The 17938-nt window shown below is 29.4% G+C and overlaps 1 protein-coding gene across 1 annotated transcript; it reads right to left on the bottom strand.

Moving 5' to 3' along the window:
• Positions 1 to 5983: 5983 nt before the first annotated feature.
• LOC111687085 (histone-lysine N-methyltransferase SETD1) lies at positions 5984 to 17938 on the bottom strand. Its single transcript, XM_023449496.2, has 6 exons — positions 17767 to 17938; positions 17308 to 17680; positions 17001 to 17250; positions 12445 to 16946; positions 7222 to 7846; positions 5984 to 7157 (listed from the first exon to the last, which is right to left on the bottom strand). The coding sequence occupies exons 2-6, from the start codon at positions 17601 to 17603 to the stop codon at positions 6984 to 6986; spliced, it is 5847 nt and encodes a 1948-aa protein (XP_023305264.2). The 5' UTR covers positions 17604 to 17680; positions 17767 to 17938; the 3' UTR covers positions 5984 to 6983.

Raw genomic sequence — 17938 nt, 5'->3', positions numbered from 1 at the left:
ATACGATTGTTAGATATGTTTTTATTCTCCGAAGACGTGAACATATTTCTGACTATGTTAAACGTATTATTTTTTACAGAGCCATTTAGTTTGGATTACCCACATTACTATGTTCTATATTCTCTATTACACATTTTATTAGGAACTCGCAAATTTTAATACCAAGGATTTCTTTATCCTTTTAGTTAGAGTAGCTAAATATTGCACTTATTTACCTCTAGAACTAAGAGTATTCTCCCATTCCAATAATGCTTTACGGCTCAAACTTATGAGCTCTCTCGAATCTAACTAACTGACGAGTTTTTTCTATACCATAATTTTTAATAAATTGTTTTTTTTTTTTTTTGAATAATTTGTTCTTATATTATCATTGCTGGGATCCGTCTGTTTAAATTCTAATAATACATTGTTTATTACCATTGGTTTGGGAACCAATAAAATAATGGAGCGCATTTATAAATTTTTAAAATATTTTACCAGTAAAATATTCATATTTATATATAAAAATTTAATATTACTATAAAATAAAATAAAAATTGAAAATCGTATGATTTTTTTATTTTTTTTTTTAAATTTTCAAAATTATTGAATTTGTTTATTTAAGTTTTATTTTTATTTAAACAAAGAAAAGTAGAAGCAAATTTCAAATAGAAACAGAAACAAAATGAAAATTTACGTTTTTTCTTTGAATTTTTTCAAATTGAAGTTTCATTTTATTTCAAATCTAATAGTGTAAAACTTAAATAGGTATATTTTCAATTTTTTTTATTTTGTTTCATTTTGTTTTTATTTTATTTTGTTTTGGCAGTGTGGTGTAGGCAGCTTTAATTAGAGAAGAAAATACCAGGTTGGTTGAATGTGTAACGTATTTTTACTCTGAATGTTTTATTTTGTTATCATATACATTTTTAACAATATCACAATAATCGAACCAATGCATATTCGATGATTCTAAAACATACATACATATGTATACATACATGTATTTATGTATATGCCAACTTGTTTTTTCTCTTTTTGAGAAAGATATTAAAACTAAATATTACTAATTTCAATAAAAATTAAATACAAAAATTTAAGATATTAAATGAAATAAATATAAATAAAATGAGAAAATAATAAATGTCCTGTATTTTATTCAAAATAATTTTTTAATCATTCCTTTTTATTTCATAAAAATTATTTTAAACAAAACATTATTTTGCTTTGATTTTTTCTTATAAACGTCAAAAAATGTGGTCTGTCGACAGTTGCTTAATTTTAATTCGTCGCTCGCTCTTTTTGCGTGATTGGTCGACAGCGGTTCCAATTGTAAATAAATAAATAAATAAAATAGAATCTTTCTCAACTACAATGTCGCTAACTGTTACGATATTGAATTTTGAAAACAACCCTGCTCTACAACACTAATATTTTATCTATGATATATTGCTTGTTCACTCTTTTGTTTTGATGTTCTTTCTCACTCTTTATTTATCTTTTTTATCTAACGGTTATTTTTATTCTTTGAACACTGTGAAATCTTTTAGGCCAGGTTTCTTACTCCTCAGTTAAACTAGGCTTAACTTGCTGTTAGATTAAACCCGGAACAAATTTAGGCGGACTTTAACCTATGACTGTGTTTTTCAGTTTTAGATTTAAGTTCAGTTAACTTTGTTAGTATTGCCAAGTTTTCACTCAAAAACATAAACAATGAACAGCTGTTTTTCGCAAACAATAAAATGCAAAATTTTGGAAAAATTTTAAATAAACATTAAAAACAATAATTAAAAAAACAAAACAAATCAGAAAATTGCAATTTACTTAAAATATTAAGTTTTTGTTTTTCCGAAATCATTGTTTTATTGTTTTTGTTAATTGTGTTTTCTCACTTATAACTTGAGTTTAATTGGCCAATTACACTCAGTTAAACTAAGATAATAAGTAACTTAACTGATAACTGAAAAACACGAAACATATATTAAACCAGGTTTAACCAAAGAATGAAGATTATCTTTATCAGAAAAACTCGCCCTTAGTCGTAATAAACTTTTAAAACTTGAAATGTCGTGTTTTAATTTTCCAGGGAAAAATTCAATACTAACCACAAGACGATATTTTGCTATCTATAGACCATAGCTGTAAAATAATGATTAATAATCGTAATCATTATTAATTAGATTATTTTTATTAAATAGGTGAAATTAATGATTAATTAACGATTATTTTCAATTTTTTTAATTAATTGTTGATTACGATTAAAAATAATCAGGGATTAATTGGAATTAATGAAAATAATAAAAAAATCAAAATTAATCAAAAAATTAGTTGATTATTTTTAAGGATTAATTTTGATTATTTTCCATATATTTAGTATAATTTCCTTCCAAAAAAAGCTCTAAGAAAAATTTAATTATTTTTCCGGCAATCCGCTAAAAATTACGTATTTTTGAGACCCATTTCGAAAAGATTGCAGTAATTTTATTCTAATATCTTTTACTGAGATCAAAATTTTCAATCCAAATAAAATTGATAAATATATTATTTTCAATAAAACAGTCATATAATCGAATACTGAGTAACTTGAAAAACAGTTTTTCATTACACGTAATGTAAAAAGATAGAGAATTGTACCAAATATATTGAAATTAATCAAAAATAATCAAAATTAATCCTTGAAAATAATCAAATTAATTTTTTGATAAATTCTGATTATTTTTGTTTATTTTCATTAATTTTAATTAATCCTGATTATTTTTAGATTAATTTTAATCGTAATCAATTGATTATTTTTGAAAAATAATTTAATTGATTATTAATCGTAATCGAAATTTTACAGCTATGCTATAGATCTGGTTCACACTGGGAAACTTTTGTTGAGAAACTTTTGATTTTGTGTGTGAGAGAAAGAGATGGTTGATATTTCTTTCTCTCACACACAAAAATCAAAAGTTTTCCAAAAAAAAGTTTCCTAGTGTGACTTGGTTCACACTAGGAAACTTACAAAATATATGAAAACACATTGTCGACTGCGGTTGTGGTTCCAATTGTAATCAATCTGTAAAATAGAGAAACGTTGTACGACAAGTATTTGTTGGTATTTTAAGAATTACCAGCGAATGACTACGCTAAGAGCATAACTTTATCATCCGTTCATCCATTCACTGATAGTCGCCCTGGAAAACATCGGAATTGAGAAACTAGCATTATCCTTTTGACTTTTAACGAACTACCAAAAGGATTTGGTGCCTTTAGGAGCAGCAAAAATCTTAGCACGAAAGAGCTGCTCGTGTAAAGCTTTTTCGCGTCTAAGTACTCTGGCACCCGAAGACTTCGTCTTCTGGGGCGTTTTTGGTACTACGCCAATCTCTGAAACTGTAGGAAATTATTTATAACTATATTTTATTTATGTTGTTATTAAAATATCAAAAAATGTTCGGTTTTTTAAATTACATGTTGACCATATGTAATCGTGTTAACTTATCGTGGGAGAGCCAAAAAAACTCATTTTTATGTTTTATCCTGTCGTACTGGAATAATTGGTGTTGACGTTGTAATTTTTTCGATTCGGCCAATATAGTGTTAGATGCAGGAGCAGATAAGCAAACTTAAAGAAAAACATCATATTAATCATATAATTGTTGAAAACCTTTGTTGTTAAGTTTCTATAAATATTTAATATATACATATTAAACATTTAATTATTTAAATGTGTGTTTTTTGTGGGCAAGTTTATTCAAATTCTTTTCAATTACAATATTTGTAAACATTTTAAAACAATGTCAAATAAAATTAAAAAATAGTAAAAAAATTAAATAAACAAAAAATTAAAAAAAAAATATGTTTCAAAGTGAAAATTCAAGTCCATATATTAACAAGATTATTTTAAAATATGCTTTTATGAAAAACTTAAGTATAATAATAATAAATTAATTTGTAAACTGTTTCAGTTTTTGTTTAGTTGGAGCACAAACCAAGAAAATAAAAAACAAATGTTATTTTTTCAAAAAGCTTCAAAATTTTAATATCTGGCAATTCCATATTTTTCAAACTCACCAACCAGTTTCAATTCAAAAACCACAGGGTGTACATACAGTTAATCACAAAAATAAGTATACAGAAATACTGACGATTGGTTTTATTAAAAAAAAACACATTATTTTTTCAACAAACAAGGAAGTTTTTTTTATTTATTAAAAACAATTATGATAATTATCATTCACTACTCTTTTTCTCTTAATATTTTGGTTCTTTGAGTTCTCATTTAAGCTAAAGTTAAAAAGATGCAAAATTTACGTCACAAAAGTAAGTATACAGATCATTTCAGTATATATTTGATTTAATTATATTAACAAAATTTATGAAAATTTTACTTGTATTAATATAATTACTTTTTAATAAAATATTTTTTACACAATAACTTGGAAAAAATCTACTTTTAGTTCCGAAATCTTTAAATTTGGGCCTATTGGCTCCGAAATTAATTAGTAGAACAGTTTTTTCTCATTTCTACGATTTTTTTCGGATTTGGCCATTTTGAACACAGTACGTTCTTAAAAACCCGAAATTTAACTCCGATTTCTTAAGACTTACAACATAAACTTTAAAATTTGGATAATTCTATATATTTTCTTTAATTTAAATAGGTTTTCCAAATACTCCGATTTCCAAAGCATACAATAATGCTACCAATCATATCTTGATATACTCGATACAATAACCATGTTTTATGGATCGGACATTTTATTTGTTCTAGCAACAAATTAAGATATCCGTGTTCAAAATTGTTCAATTCGTATTCATACCACCAATTGAGCCTGATTTAATATAAAAATCTTACTATTTTAGACAATAATCCATTTCAGAACCGATATGTAAGTTTAAGTAAGTGTAAGTTATTGAAGTGGTCACCATTCGACGATTATTGGTAGTATTTAGGAGTGTGTAATGGATGATTGGAACCAAAAAACTTGTTTTAATTAATGGATACTAGTGCAAATATTATTAATATCGCATTTTAAGATATAAATTTTAGGAAATCGCCGTTAAATATCGAATATGAACGCTATACTATGTTAAAAACAGCAATGTTCCGCAATGGATTGTAATTATTGTAAAGAAACAATTAATTTAAAAGTTAAAATATCGTCTTCCAATGCATCATAATGAACAAACGAGGGATATTATTGAATACCCGATCCAAAACTCCGGGGGTTTAATGTTCTTAAATAGGAAAAAATGCTCCTATAAATAATATTCATATCATAATTATCATAATTGTTTTTAATAAATAAATATGTTACTTTTTTGATTTTTGAAAAAATAATATCCTTTTTTAAATAAAACCAATTATCAATATTTTTGTATACTTATTTTTGAGATTAACTGTATATATGTATAGTATATTTTAAAATTATTTAATTTTAACGTAACATTGCATTGTCTTTAGGTATATTGACCAAGTTTCAGCCAAATTGGGCTATGGGAACTTGTCGAAAATTCAGTTAAAAAATTAAAAGCTTTTAATAAATAGTGATTTATACAGTACGTATATTTATTGAATGCACAACTAGACTGTTCAAACTTGCCAGTCTAAATGGTCGCTCAAACTTTAAAGTGTTGTGCAAATCAATTCTCATACAATTCAATTGCGAGAATGGAAACATACACAAGTTGCACTGTTTGTAACTATAAAACCCCTTAATATTAAAAAGTGTATGTGCAGATGCAAAAGAGTACGATCAAGTTTTTTACATGATATTAAATTGAAAGCAGTAATTTCGTCGATATTACAATAATTAATACAATCATAATGATAATGGGAGCATCGTTATCCATACTTAATTATACCTTACACCACTATAATGGGGAGAGTATTATGCGGTTGTGCTGATGTTTGTAAAACACAAAAATATTGGTTATACACCACTTAAAGTACACCTCAGAATCACTTTCTGGAAATAGTTTTACATTTTAACAAGGATGGAATAAAAACAAAACTTCATTGAATTTCTTGACATGATTTATTTTGTTTTCTATTATCATTTTAACATTATCGAACAACATACGACACTTGCGTGTTTTATAGAGGAAGTGACGCTGGGGAATATGTCTGTATATTATTAACTTATGAAATATTTTTCTTACATTATTAATAAAATGATGATTTTTTTATTGTTTTTAAAACTATTTACATACAAGTGTATATATTTTTATTATAATTATACTTAATTTTTTATATTAACGACTACATCGTATGTATGTAAGTGTATGTATTTGTTTTTTTTAAATTAATTTCAAAGTTTATTATTTTATATTTAATGCAACCATAGTTTCATAAAAAGCCTAGTGTTTTATAATTTAATAAAAAAATTAATTAAGCAATTAAAGGTTTAATATTATATTTAATAAAAAAAAGAGTTTGAAATTTACTTAAAATTGAATTAATATTTAATATATATATATATATATGTATCTACTATATGTATATAAATTGAAACATTTCAAATAAAAGAAAAAAGCTCTGCTAAAATATTTACAATGAAAATTAACTTCGTATTAATGTTTCCTTCATTAAAGCCCAAATGCAGATGACAGTGGCTCAAAAAGGAAAGTAAACGTATAAAATAATTAAATATTTACGTATTTAAGCTTATTTATAATTCGAATTTTTCTTGATTAGTTCTTTCTACTCAAACGACGTACATGTTAAACATCATCGCTAGACAATGTCAAATTATAAAAGGAATAATTTCACGAATTATTTTGTAGATGTGGGATGATGACTCAATTTTAATTGTCAAAAACCAACAAGCGACATTAAATAGACAACATTGTTATGCTTATAAAATATATAACTGAGGTAAAGTGTGTGTAATTGATTTGAAATTAAAAAATATTACGTATGTTTCTATATAAAACAATGAGCAAGTACCAAAAAAAAAAATTACAATAAGTATGTATATTTATAATAATCCCACATTGCAGAATAGACGGCATACAATCTAATTGAGTGTCCCTCTACATCCCTGTGCACCACATAAACATGGTATTTTCTCGTCTTCCAAAGGAAACTTGTAATCGTAAGTGATTTCCTCATTCACACCAATGGGTTGTTTAGAGTAGATAACAATCTTCTTTTCCGATTCTATCGTAATAACTTTTGCATAACAGTTTGGCTAAAGGAAAAAAGGTAAAAAACATAAATATGTAGTTTGGATTTTAAATAAACAGAATACATACATTGCAACTGTGATTTATAAAACGTGCCAAATTTCCACATTTTGTGGCATCTATTATGGTTTCCATGTCGATACGAAACAGGTATGAACTTCCAATACCGATCGCTTCATACTTGGTTTCCCGCAAATCAGCCACAATTGGACGTATCATCTGACCCACGTATTCAATGACCATTTCGTCTGCAGCAATTGGTTCCATTGCAAACAGACCCCAGTCGTGAATAGCTGATTTGGCAAATTTCAATTGTTTCTTGCGGAATTTAAGCTGGTTAAATTTAAGCAATTCCGACTCTCCAATGGAACCAAAAGCTGTTAAAAGACGACGCTGATTTGAACGGGCTTCGCGCGAAATGCCCTGCATTTTTGATACCAGTTTATTGTGTTGATTAGTTTGTTGATCATCTGCACGATCCACACTTTGTGAGTTCTCGACGTTGGCCTTAGCATGATGATATTTATGTTTGGCTTTTTCCCGTACATCCAGTTTATAATAACCTTCCGTGCGAGCACAACCTGTAACGTGGCGCTTTAGTTCGTCATCCTTTTTACGTTTTTTATTAGGTGGTGGCACAAATGCACGGTCGGTCACACAGTGATCTACCCAATGAGTATTATTAAGCCAAAATCTAACGAAAAGAAAAAGGCAAAAATTAATATATAAATAATTTGTTTGATCTAAATATTAAATTAATAAATTACCATCATTAAATAATTTAATTTTATATAGAAACCAAATTTACAAAAGCCTTATAAATATACACTGAAAATAATCCATGCTTAACTTTACGAAAAATATTTACGATGTTACTACTTTTTTTTGTAATATTTATAAAAATTTCGAGTATAAAACGATTGTTCATTCCCATTTAAAAAAAAATTGTTTATTTTTACAAAAATTACAAATTTGAATTCTTTACGAAATAAATTAATTTTATTAATTTAAGCGAAAATAAACAGATTAATTCTATTACTATACATACATTAACAAGACTACATACAAACTTTTTATAAAATTTACGGATAAGTATATTATAATGCCGTATTCAAAAAGAAGGAAAGAAAACAATTTTTAAAATTTTGTATGAAAACTACTCAGTTTTTATTATTGTTTTTCAACAAAATTTTAAATATTGTTTTACTTTCTTTCTGAATACATGTCTAATTTATAACATAAAGAAGAAAAACGTATCGATAATAAGCAGTGATAGGGCAAGAATTATAAAAATATAGATTACGCATTGCGCAGGTTTTTTTGGTTTAAATCAACAGGTGTTCGATGTGCTACGTCACATCAGCAAATAAAGTGATTGACGTCTAAAAAAAAATTTTAAAAAATTTTAAAAACGTCAAAAAATTTTGTAAAAATTTAAAAAAATGAAATACTTTAAATATGAAATGCGCTGTGAAAAATTGCAAAAGCACCAACAACTCCAAGGCGTGCGAAATTAGTTTTTTTTTGTATTATGTATTTTATTTGTATTGAAATATTTTTTTATTTTCCAAAAATGTCACTTTGTTTATGTTTTGCTTTTATTTTTCTCAAGTTCTAGGCTGATATGACGTACATGCGCAGAACGAACATTTTTTTACATACTGAATGCGTAATCTATGTTTCTATAATTTTTGGTGATAGGGGTAGTGCACTATTTTTTTAGTTAAATTAATATTTCACTAGCACTAAATGTTATATATATATATATATATATTATATATATATATATATATATATATATATATATATATATATATATATATATATATATATATATATATATATATATATATATATATAATATATATATATATATATATATATATATATACATATATATATATATATATACAATATATATCAGACCTGGGCGATTTACATTAATTTTGCATTAACATTAAATTAAAACAAAATTAATTTAATGTAAAAATTATTGCATTAACATTAAATTTGTAAAATTTAATGCATCAAACTTCCATTAATATTAAATATTTTTGAATTTAATGCATTAATTTTACATTAACATTAAATATTTTTGAAATTAATGCATTAATTTTGCATTAAAATTAAATATATTTAAATTTAATGCATTAATTTTACATTAACATTAAATAAGCAATAAAATTAATGCAATAATATTCCATTAACATTAATATATATATAAAAATTGATAAACTTAAATAAAAATACAGCACAACAGACCTCGATCTAACTAAATACAACTAAAATTAAATAGGTTAAAGTCCTTTCTAATAACTCCTATATTCCATTCAAACTTGTGTGTTTTAAATATGATATTTATATAAGATTCCACAGACAAAATAAACTAAAAAAGAAATATCTGGGAATATGTATTATCGTGTATAGGACTTATTAGAAATGACTTTAACAAAATAAGCTAAAATATAAAATAAAAAGAATATCTGGGAGGTGATACTAATCTTCTAATATGTATTATCGAGTATAGGACTTATTAGAAAGGACTTGAACACATTCAATTTTACTTGAATTTAGTTAGATCTAGGTCTTTAGCGCTGTATTCTTATTTTTAAAAATTATTTTATACATTAATGTTAATGAAAAATTAATGCATTAATTTTATTATTTATTATTTAATGTTAATGGAAAATTAATGCATTAAATTTAAATATATTTAATGTTAATGCAATATTAATGCATTAATTACAAAAATATTTAATGCTAATGTAAAATTAATGCATTAAATTTAAAAATTTTAATGTTAATGCAAATTTAATGCATTTAATGTACCCATGTTAATGTTAATGCAATAAACTTGCATTAACTTAAATTTTTTTTAATGTAGAAAAAATTGTTAATGCATTAACACATTTAATGCATTTATCCCAGGTCTGATATTATATATATATATATATATATATATATATATATATAATATATATATATATATATATATATATATATATATATATATATATATATATATATATATATATATATATATATATATATATATATATATATATATATATATATATATATGCTTTATGTATATATATATATGAAATTAAGAACCGATTCTGGCCATTTTTAGCAAGCATTAATTTCTCAATTCATTTTCATTTTCAATACCGAACTGTACCGGATAATAATGAATATTTTGGCTGAATTTTAAATATTTCTTGGTGTTACACACGGAATGACAAACTTATATACCCTCTATCACCACTGATGGTGGTGGAGGGTATAAAAAGTATTTAAAATACTTTTTTTAATTTTCAATACGAAAATGTACAACTTTTCTTTTTTCACTTTTAATTAAATAAATATAAATTATTTTTTTGTTTCAAATAAATGAAAAGTGTCGCAAGCATTAAGCGCTGCACAGCATTAAGCACTGTACATCAAGAAGTGAAACGCTGTACCTGAGTCTACTGTCTGTCGGTACCTAATAACTCTATGAATGTATTAGTAGAATTCTCAAGGCAAAATAGTTGTAAAAAGTAGATTAAAAATATTGAAAAACTTATTATATTTAAATTTTTATTTTAAAAGATTTCTTTAAATATTTTGCAACGTAATTTATCTATAAACATTTTAGATGAATGTATTTTAGCTTTTTAATTTGCATTATTGAAAAAATAAATCATTTATTTCAAATATTTTTTCTTGTACCATACGAATATTTACAACATTGTCTTTTTCAGTTTTAATTTCAACGACAAAAATTTAATGTCAAAAAAAAATAAATATTATGTTTTTATTATAATATTATTATAATATTTTTTTTTGTTTGTAAAAAATAGATTCTTTTCGGGCTATTAAATGCATTTAAAATGTGCAAAAAAATAATAAAATATAATGTTAAGTGATAAAAAATACTTTAAAGTGCTATAAGCCACAAATTTTCGCGACAAAGTTTTGAAGTTTTGAGAGAGAGTGACATTCTTACATATGTGTTACAGTTACACAAAACTCGTCTGTGAGCGTAACGTTATTGTTGTAAAAAAAGTCACAGTTTAACTTCTTGGTGTTCAGTAATTAAAGCAATTAAACTTAAAAAATTGCAAAAATGAGCCAACAAAGAAAGGAAACATCAATAGAATAGTGGAAAATTATAATAAATTCCCACAAGCAAAAAAAAAAAAAAACAATAAAGAAATATGCATGTTAGTGCCCCGAAACAACATTTGTGGTATTATAATTCGTTATTTTATATATTTCTTAAATTCTTGTTCCATTAATCTGAAATAAATGTTCTCTAAAATCTTTCCCAACTCTTAAATTTTGTGTTTGTATTTTTTCTGTACGTAATGGACCTCCAAACAAAAAGAAGTTAGGTGACGATCACTTTTGTCCATGTGCGTATATCGTATGAAAAATTATAATTTTGTTAAAAATTGGTTAAAACGAATCATATTTTTTCAATTTAAATGTGAATATAATAACTAAACGTTCAAAATAAATGAAGTAATTTATAAAAAAAATATTGAGTTAATCAAAGAGAAATTCTAAAATTTGCCTAAAAATTACATTTTTTCCAGATGGCGCACAATTTTTTAAGGTTATACATCGTTTGAAAGCTTTTCAAAAGCCCCTTTGAATAATATATAATGCGGAAGATATACTACATCATCAGTTAAAAACATTTACACTTCTTAAAAAATGAGAAAAAGAAAACATTTTAACCAAAGAATAAATATTTTAACATTGAACAATTTTTAATTAGTTTTGATACAACTGGTTAAAATATTATGAAAATCGCAGCCGTTTTGAGTAGAACATTTAAGCCCAAAATTATATAGTAATAAACAAGAATTATTTTTAATTTTACAAACTAAAATAATATTGTTACAATTTTTTTGTTTAAGCTTATCATTTTAAAATTACGAAAAAATAGCTGCTTATGTTAAAGAAGCCGAACGTTTAATTATAACAATATTTAAATTTACAAAAATAATGAATTAACATATGGAATTTAAAAAATCGTAAAAAAAAAATTATTTTTGTAAAATCATATTAAATTATTTTACATTATACTAAAGAATTTCGTAATGCGAAACCAGCATTTACACTATCAGTAACAACTGATACTTGGGATACATTGTTCATATTATATCTATAATATTTAATATACATTTGTAGGGGTCGTTAAGAGACATGGATGTTTTCATTTATATTAAGAATTCTTGTAATATAATATTTGCCAAAATGGATACATGTATTACATTTGAATAAATAAAAATTACATACCCGTATGTGTCTTCCTGCAAATGCATTTCATAACATTTTCGTACATACTGAATATCTTCTGCATCAATTCCACGAGTAAGAAATTCGTAAAGAACCATCATTTCATCAGTGGCCTCACGCGGTTTAAACATTTCTCTCGGAACAAAGTCTGCCATTGCCTTTGCGTAATTGTTGTATGCTGCTGCAGAGGATATTTCTAAAGAGTGTGTTCGTTTCCCAGATGTTCGGTGCGACGAAGAGTCCTCTTTCTTTTTCGTTCGAGCGGAATCTTTACGGGGTCTTCCAGGTCCGGGCTTAGCTGATGTTAAAGTATTGGACTGTTGGGAAATATGTGGTGGAACGAAGTCTTCGGAAATTGAAGCACGTGGCGTAGGTGGAGTAGCGTACCCTCCGTGATCATGAACCAAATATTGTTGCTTTTTCCGAGCTGTTTCTCCATGTTGTAGAATGGGTGACAAGTTCTTTGGTTTGGATGTATCGGCCTCTGGAGGTAAAGAGTAACAATGCTCCAATGCTACTTGACTGGCTTGACTAGCTTGACTGGATCCTCCATCTGAAGACGTAGGCGACATCTTGATATCATAATTTTCCTCCTCTGTTTGGGATGCATCTAATGGTCGCGGTTTCAGTGTCAAGAGTTCGTTGGTGGATTTGGACTGATTTCTTCTAGACTGGAGGATAGAATCGGTTTTATTTTCGATGGTACCAAGGGTTACTGTTGCCTGAATTTTGAGTTCATTAGCGACAAAACCATTTGAACTGACTGACGTGGAAGTCATATTTGGTGTATCCGCTGTAATATGTGCTGATACACTGGAATACGACGATTCGCTTGAGGGTGCTTTTTTCTCTGTTGATGTCGATTGCATTTGAACTTCTTGAGCATTTTGAATTTTTGATTTTGAATCTTTCTTAGGTCTACCCGTTTCAGTCTTGGAGTTTGTTACAGTCTTTTCTTTTTTAACCTTTCCAGTACTAGTTTTGTCCCGCTGTTTATCCGCAGTATTTGAGCAACTGACCAAGTCAAGTTCACCCATTAATCGAGCACCAGGAGTAGGGGGAAGTTTCGTAATATCGGGCGTTGCAGGCATTTCAGTGCTAAGCGATTTACGAGAAACAAATAATGATGGTCGATTAGATCTTACGGCTGATGTCGTTAAAGTATCATCTTCCTTTATTGATGGTGGTGTCATTTTCGTTCCACTAGCATCTTGTTCTTCCCGCAATTTTCGTTCTTGTTCTTCGAGAAATTCACGCTCAATTTGAGCCATATATTCAGTGTTACGTCTTCTACGCTCTTGGTATTCCCGCTCTTCTTCGGAATCACTATATATTCTGTCATATTCGAATACACTTTTCCTTTGGCTTTGATCGGGCTTGCTTTCGAGTTGTTTCTGATCATTTTTCTTTTCAGTATTTTCCACTTTTGATTGAGATTCACTAAAATTGGCTGATTTTAAATTAGGATCAGCATTATTTCGTGTTTTTGTTTCATTATAGTCTTGTGAATCTTCAACCAAACTGAGCGAACTGTCTTTGCTTATGTCTTCCAGATCGGAAGCATTTGTTGCTAACAGTTCTGCTTTTGAACTGAGTTTTTCCGATTTATGACTGAGTTTTTCCGATTTAGATTCTTTTTCCAATATTTTTGTTTCCTCGTCTGAATCGGAGTATATGCTCTTTTTCTCTATTACAGTGCTATTTCTTGTAGTAGCCTGTGTTGGTATCATAATATTAACTGATGTTTTGGGTCCATCATCATCATCAGTGTCAGAGTAGAGATCTCTTGTAATTGTCTGCCGTGATTTTTGGTGACTTTTTTCTTTGCGAGCTTTGCTTTTTATGTCATCTTCTGATATTGAGCTTAATTCATCTTCACTAGCACTTTCATCTTCATCCCCTGAACTTCCGTCCGCATCACCTTCCATATCGTCATCATCTTCATCATCATTGTCACCACCACTGGATGAAGAAGATGAAAAAAAGCTCGAGGAGCTTCCTTTTCGTTTTACCCTCGCTGCTGGAGTGCTGGATGATGTTTTTGCTTTGAAAGATTGATTCGTGGAGTCTTTCGCATCTTTGGCGCTGCTACTAGTGTTTGCTAATGCGATTGAGCTTAAATTCGAATCATCTTTTTCGGAATCTGAGCCGTGCACCATTTCCTCTTGATCGCTAAGATGTTTTTCAACGTCAGCCTTTTGTGATTTAGGACTGGGCTGTTTACGTATTCGACGAAAGGACGGCAATTTAGGAATCGAGGCACGTAATCCCAGGGCCGGGTATGCCGAATTAAAATCTGATAAATCTCGATGACTATTAATCAACTGGTTAATATCAGGCGGTTTATCTATGCGATTAGTCGTTGGAGCAGTGGTACTATTTAGCCCGACCGACACTATACCTGAGGATTTTTCAGATGCAGCCTTTTCATTTTCACTCTTGTTCCGACGGCTTTTTTGTATTTGTTCATCCCACCAAGCTTCATAATTTTTAAAGGCGGTATTTTCAATCATTTTTTTGTTAAAATCGCGCTTTAATATCTGTTTAAGTTCGTCACTTACTTTCTTCACCACCTCTTCGATGTGTCTTTTGTATGGATCTTCATTGTAAACATTTGAAATGTGACCCATGTATGTGGAATATCCATCGCTGCGATAAAATTTGTATGCATCACCATAAGGGTCATTATAGGAGGAAGCGGTATTCGCGCCAAATGTGGGCAAGCTACCGCTAATACCCGGCAAATAAGACGATTGTATGTAGGCGGGATGTAGGTACTGTGCTGAAGCACTATCTGCTGATGGATACGAGGGATATCCTCCTCCAGGATAATAATAAGTGTTAGAGGATGGATGTGGAGGATACACATAGGCAGCAACACTTGCACTTATTTCAGATGTTGATATCATCGAAGTTACAGATGACTGCAGTGAAGATTTTTGTTTAGATTTATCTTTATCGGTTCCCTGTTTTTTTACGCCTTCATTGGACGATAAACTAGAAAGCGACATACGATCGTCGTCCTTTTGTTTCAAATGACCAGGATATATTGGACTGTAAGAATCCTTTTTAAGCAAAATCTCATCGTCACTGGATGAAATATCACTTGCCCCGTGCTCAACATTGTTTATTCTATTCAACATTGAAGATGATATTTGACGTTTCTTTTTATTTAAACGTTTCGACCGCTCATTCGAATCTGAATTTACTTCACCCTCTTCTTCTTCACCTTGTGCACCTTTTTCTGCATCTGATTCACTACTATCCATCTGTAGAAAAGGTGGAGCGTTGCCAAACGATTTTCCCTTGAACATGAGTGCGATGCGTGTGTCTAAATCAACATTACCCAAATCCGTTTCAGTTGTTAAATCTGTTTTATCTGACGTTGCAAATGAATTATTTTCCTTCGATGATTTATTGCTTGTGGATGTTTCTTTTCGATCTTTTTTCATATTGCTGGATGCCATTTCATCCTGACTAGAATATCCACCGGGGGGAGGTGGTTCTGGTTCATCCCAGTCGGGTGTTCCGTCAGGAGGAGGAGGTGGCAGAGGTGGCTGACTTTGTGGTTGCAGTGGTGGTTGATGGGCGGGCCATGATCTATTTCCTCCCGGCCAAATATGAGGAGTAGGATTGTTATCACTTGGATATCCATAGGCATGATACGGATAAGCACCTGGAATGGAAGATCCCACCACATGTACAGGGGGCTGCGTACCAGTTTGAAGAGGATAATACACCGTACTACTAGGAGATGGATAAGGTTTTGGAGCTGCACCACTCGAAGATGTGTCTACATAATCCCGAGAATACCGTGACGTTGAATTGTACTTTTCACTTCCACGTGCCTTAACCGAGCGATCGCGGTCACGATCTCGATCATTTGACCTTTCTCGGTCTCTTTCGCGATAGTCACGTTCACGGTCACGTCTATCGCGATCCCGATCTCGCGATCTTTCATAATCACGCACTCTATCACGATCTCGATCGCGTCTGACACTTATACAGCCGCGTTCGTCACTATGTTCTCTAGAACGGTCACGTTTATGATAATGGTGATGGTGTTTCGACCTATCTTTGTCATGGCGTTGACCAACAGATAAAGATCCGTATCTTTCACGACTTTGTGCTCGATCTTTGCGCTTATCACGATACGAAGTCCTATCTTCTTCAACGTATCTGTCTGTTCGGCTATGACTAAATCTTTCATATTCACGTTCCGACCGGTAAGAATGCTGATAAGTTGCTACTGTTGCATCAAAACCATCCTGTGACACATGCGATATATATTCATGTTGATATTCCAAATGAGCAACAGTGGTCGTTGTTGATGTTATTGTTGCAGCATGTGTATCTAGCTCAGTATTTGGTAAAGGTGGTGCACCAGTAGTAACTCCTGTAGCGGTGCTTGTGGCAGTCGAAAGCTTTGGTTTCGTTGATGTTAAATTTTCTACTGTTTGTTTGCAAATAGTACCAAATGGATCGTGAAAAACGCTTAAAATCTGTAAATACACAATTATACATCTTAATTATATTCATTTTATAATATGTCTTACCTTCCCCATCACCGATTTCTGGTGATATTTTTCAATACATTGTCGGGCAGCCTTTACATTTTCAAATACAATTCTTGCTATTCCCAGATGTTTATTTGTGGTCGGATGATGGTGAATGACAATCTCATCATATACTCCACATTTATCAAGCATTCGCGCCAAAAATTGCTTGTCGATGTTATCATTTAAATTTGTCATTGTTATTTCTATGGCCGGCGGACTACCAACATAGTTGTGGTCGATTTTTAGCCTATTTAAGATAAAAATTGTAATTTATATGCAAAAATTCCATTTATTAATTTTGTACCTAGGAACAGACAACACCATTGGTTCAACTGGTCTTGCCCGTAAGCGCACCACAGGATTGCGGGGATCTCGAGGCATAACCGTGGGATAAGTAGAATCGTTTGGAACTACACCATCGAAACGGTACAATTTATTGGCGCCTTTCGTAATTGCTGGATCCGAAAGCAACTTAAAGTTTCGTGGTGCTTTTTGCTGGGTGGCACTGCCGCCCAGGTGCTCACCCGAACTTACTGCACCATTGCTGTTCGGATGTGTTGGTGGCATACGGTTATAATTGTTATCCATTAGATCATACATACATCAATAACTTCTCCTGACACGACACCAAAACACAATCAACCGTTAGACCAAACCAATATTACTTTTTGGACAAACTAAACGAAAAATAAATAAAGTATTGTTCATAATAAAACAATGGTTGTATCATTGTATTGTTTATATTCAAAGAAAAATAACTTACCTCCTTCTCTATTTTCCTTTGTATTATTATTTCAATTGCTTTTTTACAAAATGTGGCGAAAGATACATTAAAAGTAGTGAATCCTCATTTCCTCATTTTATCTAAATTGGGACTTGTCGTGTTCCTCAAGAAAGCTGAAAATTTCTAATACGGCCAAGACAAGAGAGCAGAG

The sequence above is a fragment of the Lucilia cuprina genome, chromosome 4 (assembly GCF_022045245.1).
Source record: "Lucilia cuprina isolate Lc7/37 chromosome 4, ASM2204524v1, whole genome shotgun sequence".
NCBI classification, from domain to species: Eukaryota; Metazoa; Arthropoda; class Insecta; order Diptera; family Calliphoridae; genus Lucilia; species Lucilia cuprina.
The sequence above is the reverse complement of the archived record's forward strand: the minus strand, read 5'-3'. Positions and strand labels throughout refer to the sequence as shown.

Coding starts and splice junctions, on each gene's coding strand:
- LOC111687085 (XM_023449496.2), bottom strand. CDS start 17,603: ATGTATGATCTAATGGATAACAATTATAACCGTATGCCACCAACACAT. Junction 17,251..17,307: donor ATGGTGTTGTCTGTTCCTAG/GTACAAAATTAA, acceptor TATCTTAAATAG/GCTAAAAATCGACCACAACT. Junction 7,158..7,221: donor TTATAAATCACAGTTGCAAT/GTATGTATTCTG, acceptor TTTTTCCTTTAG/CCAAACTGTTATGCAAAAGT.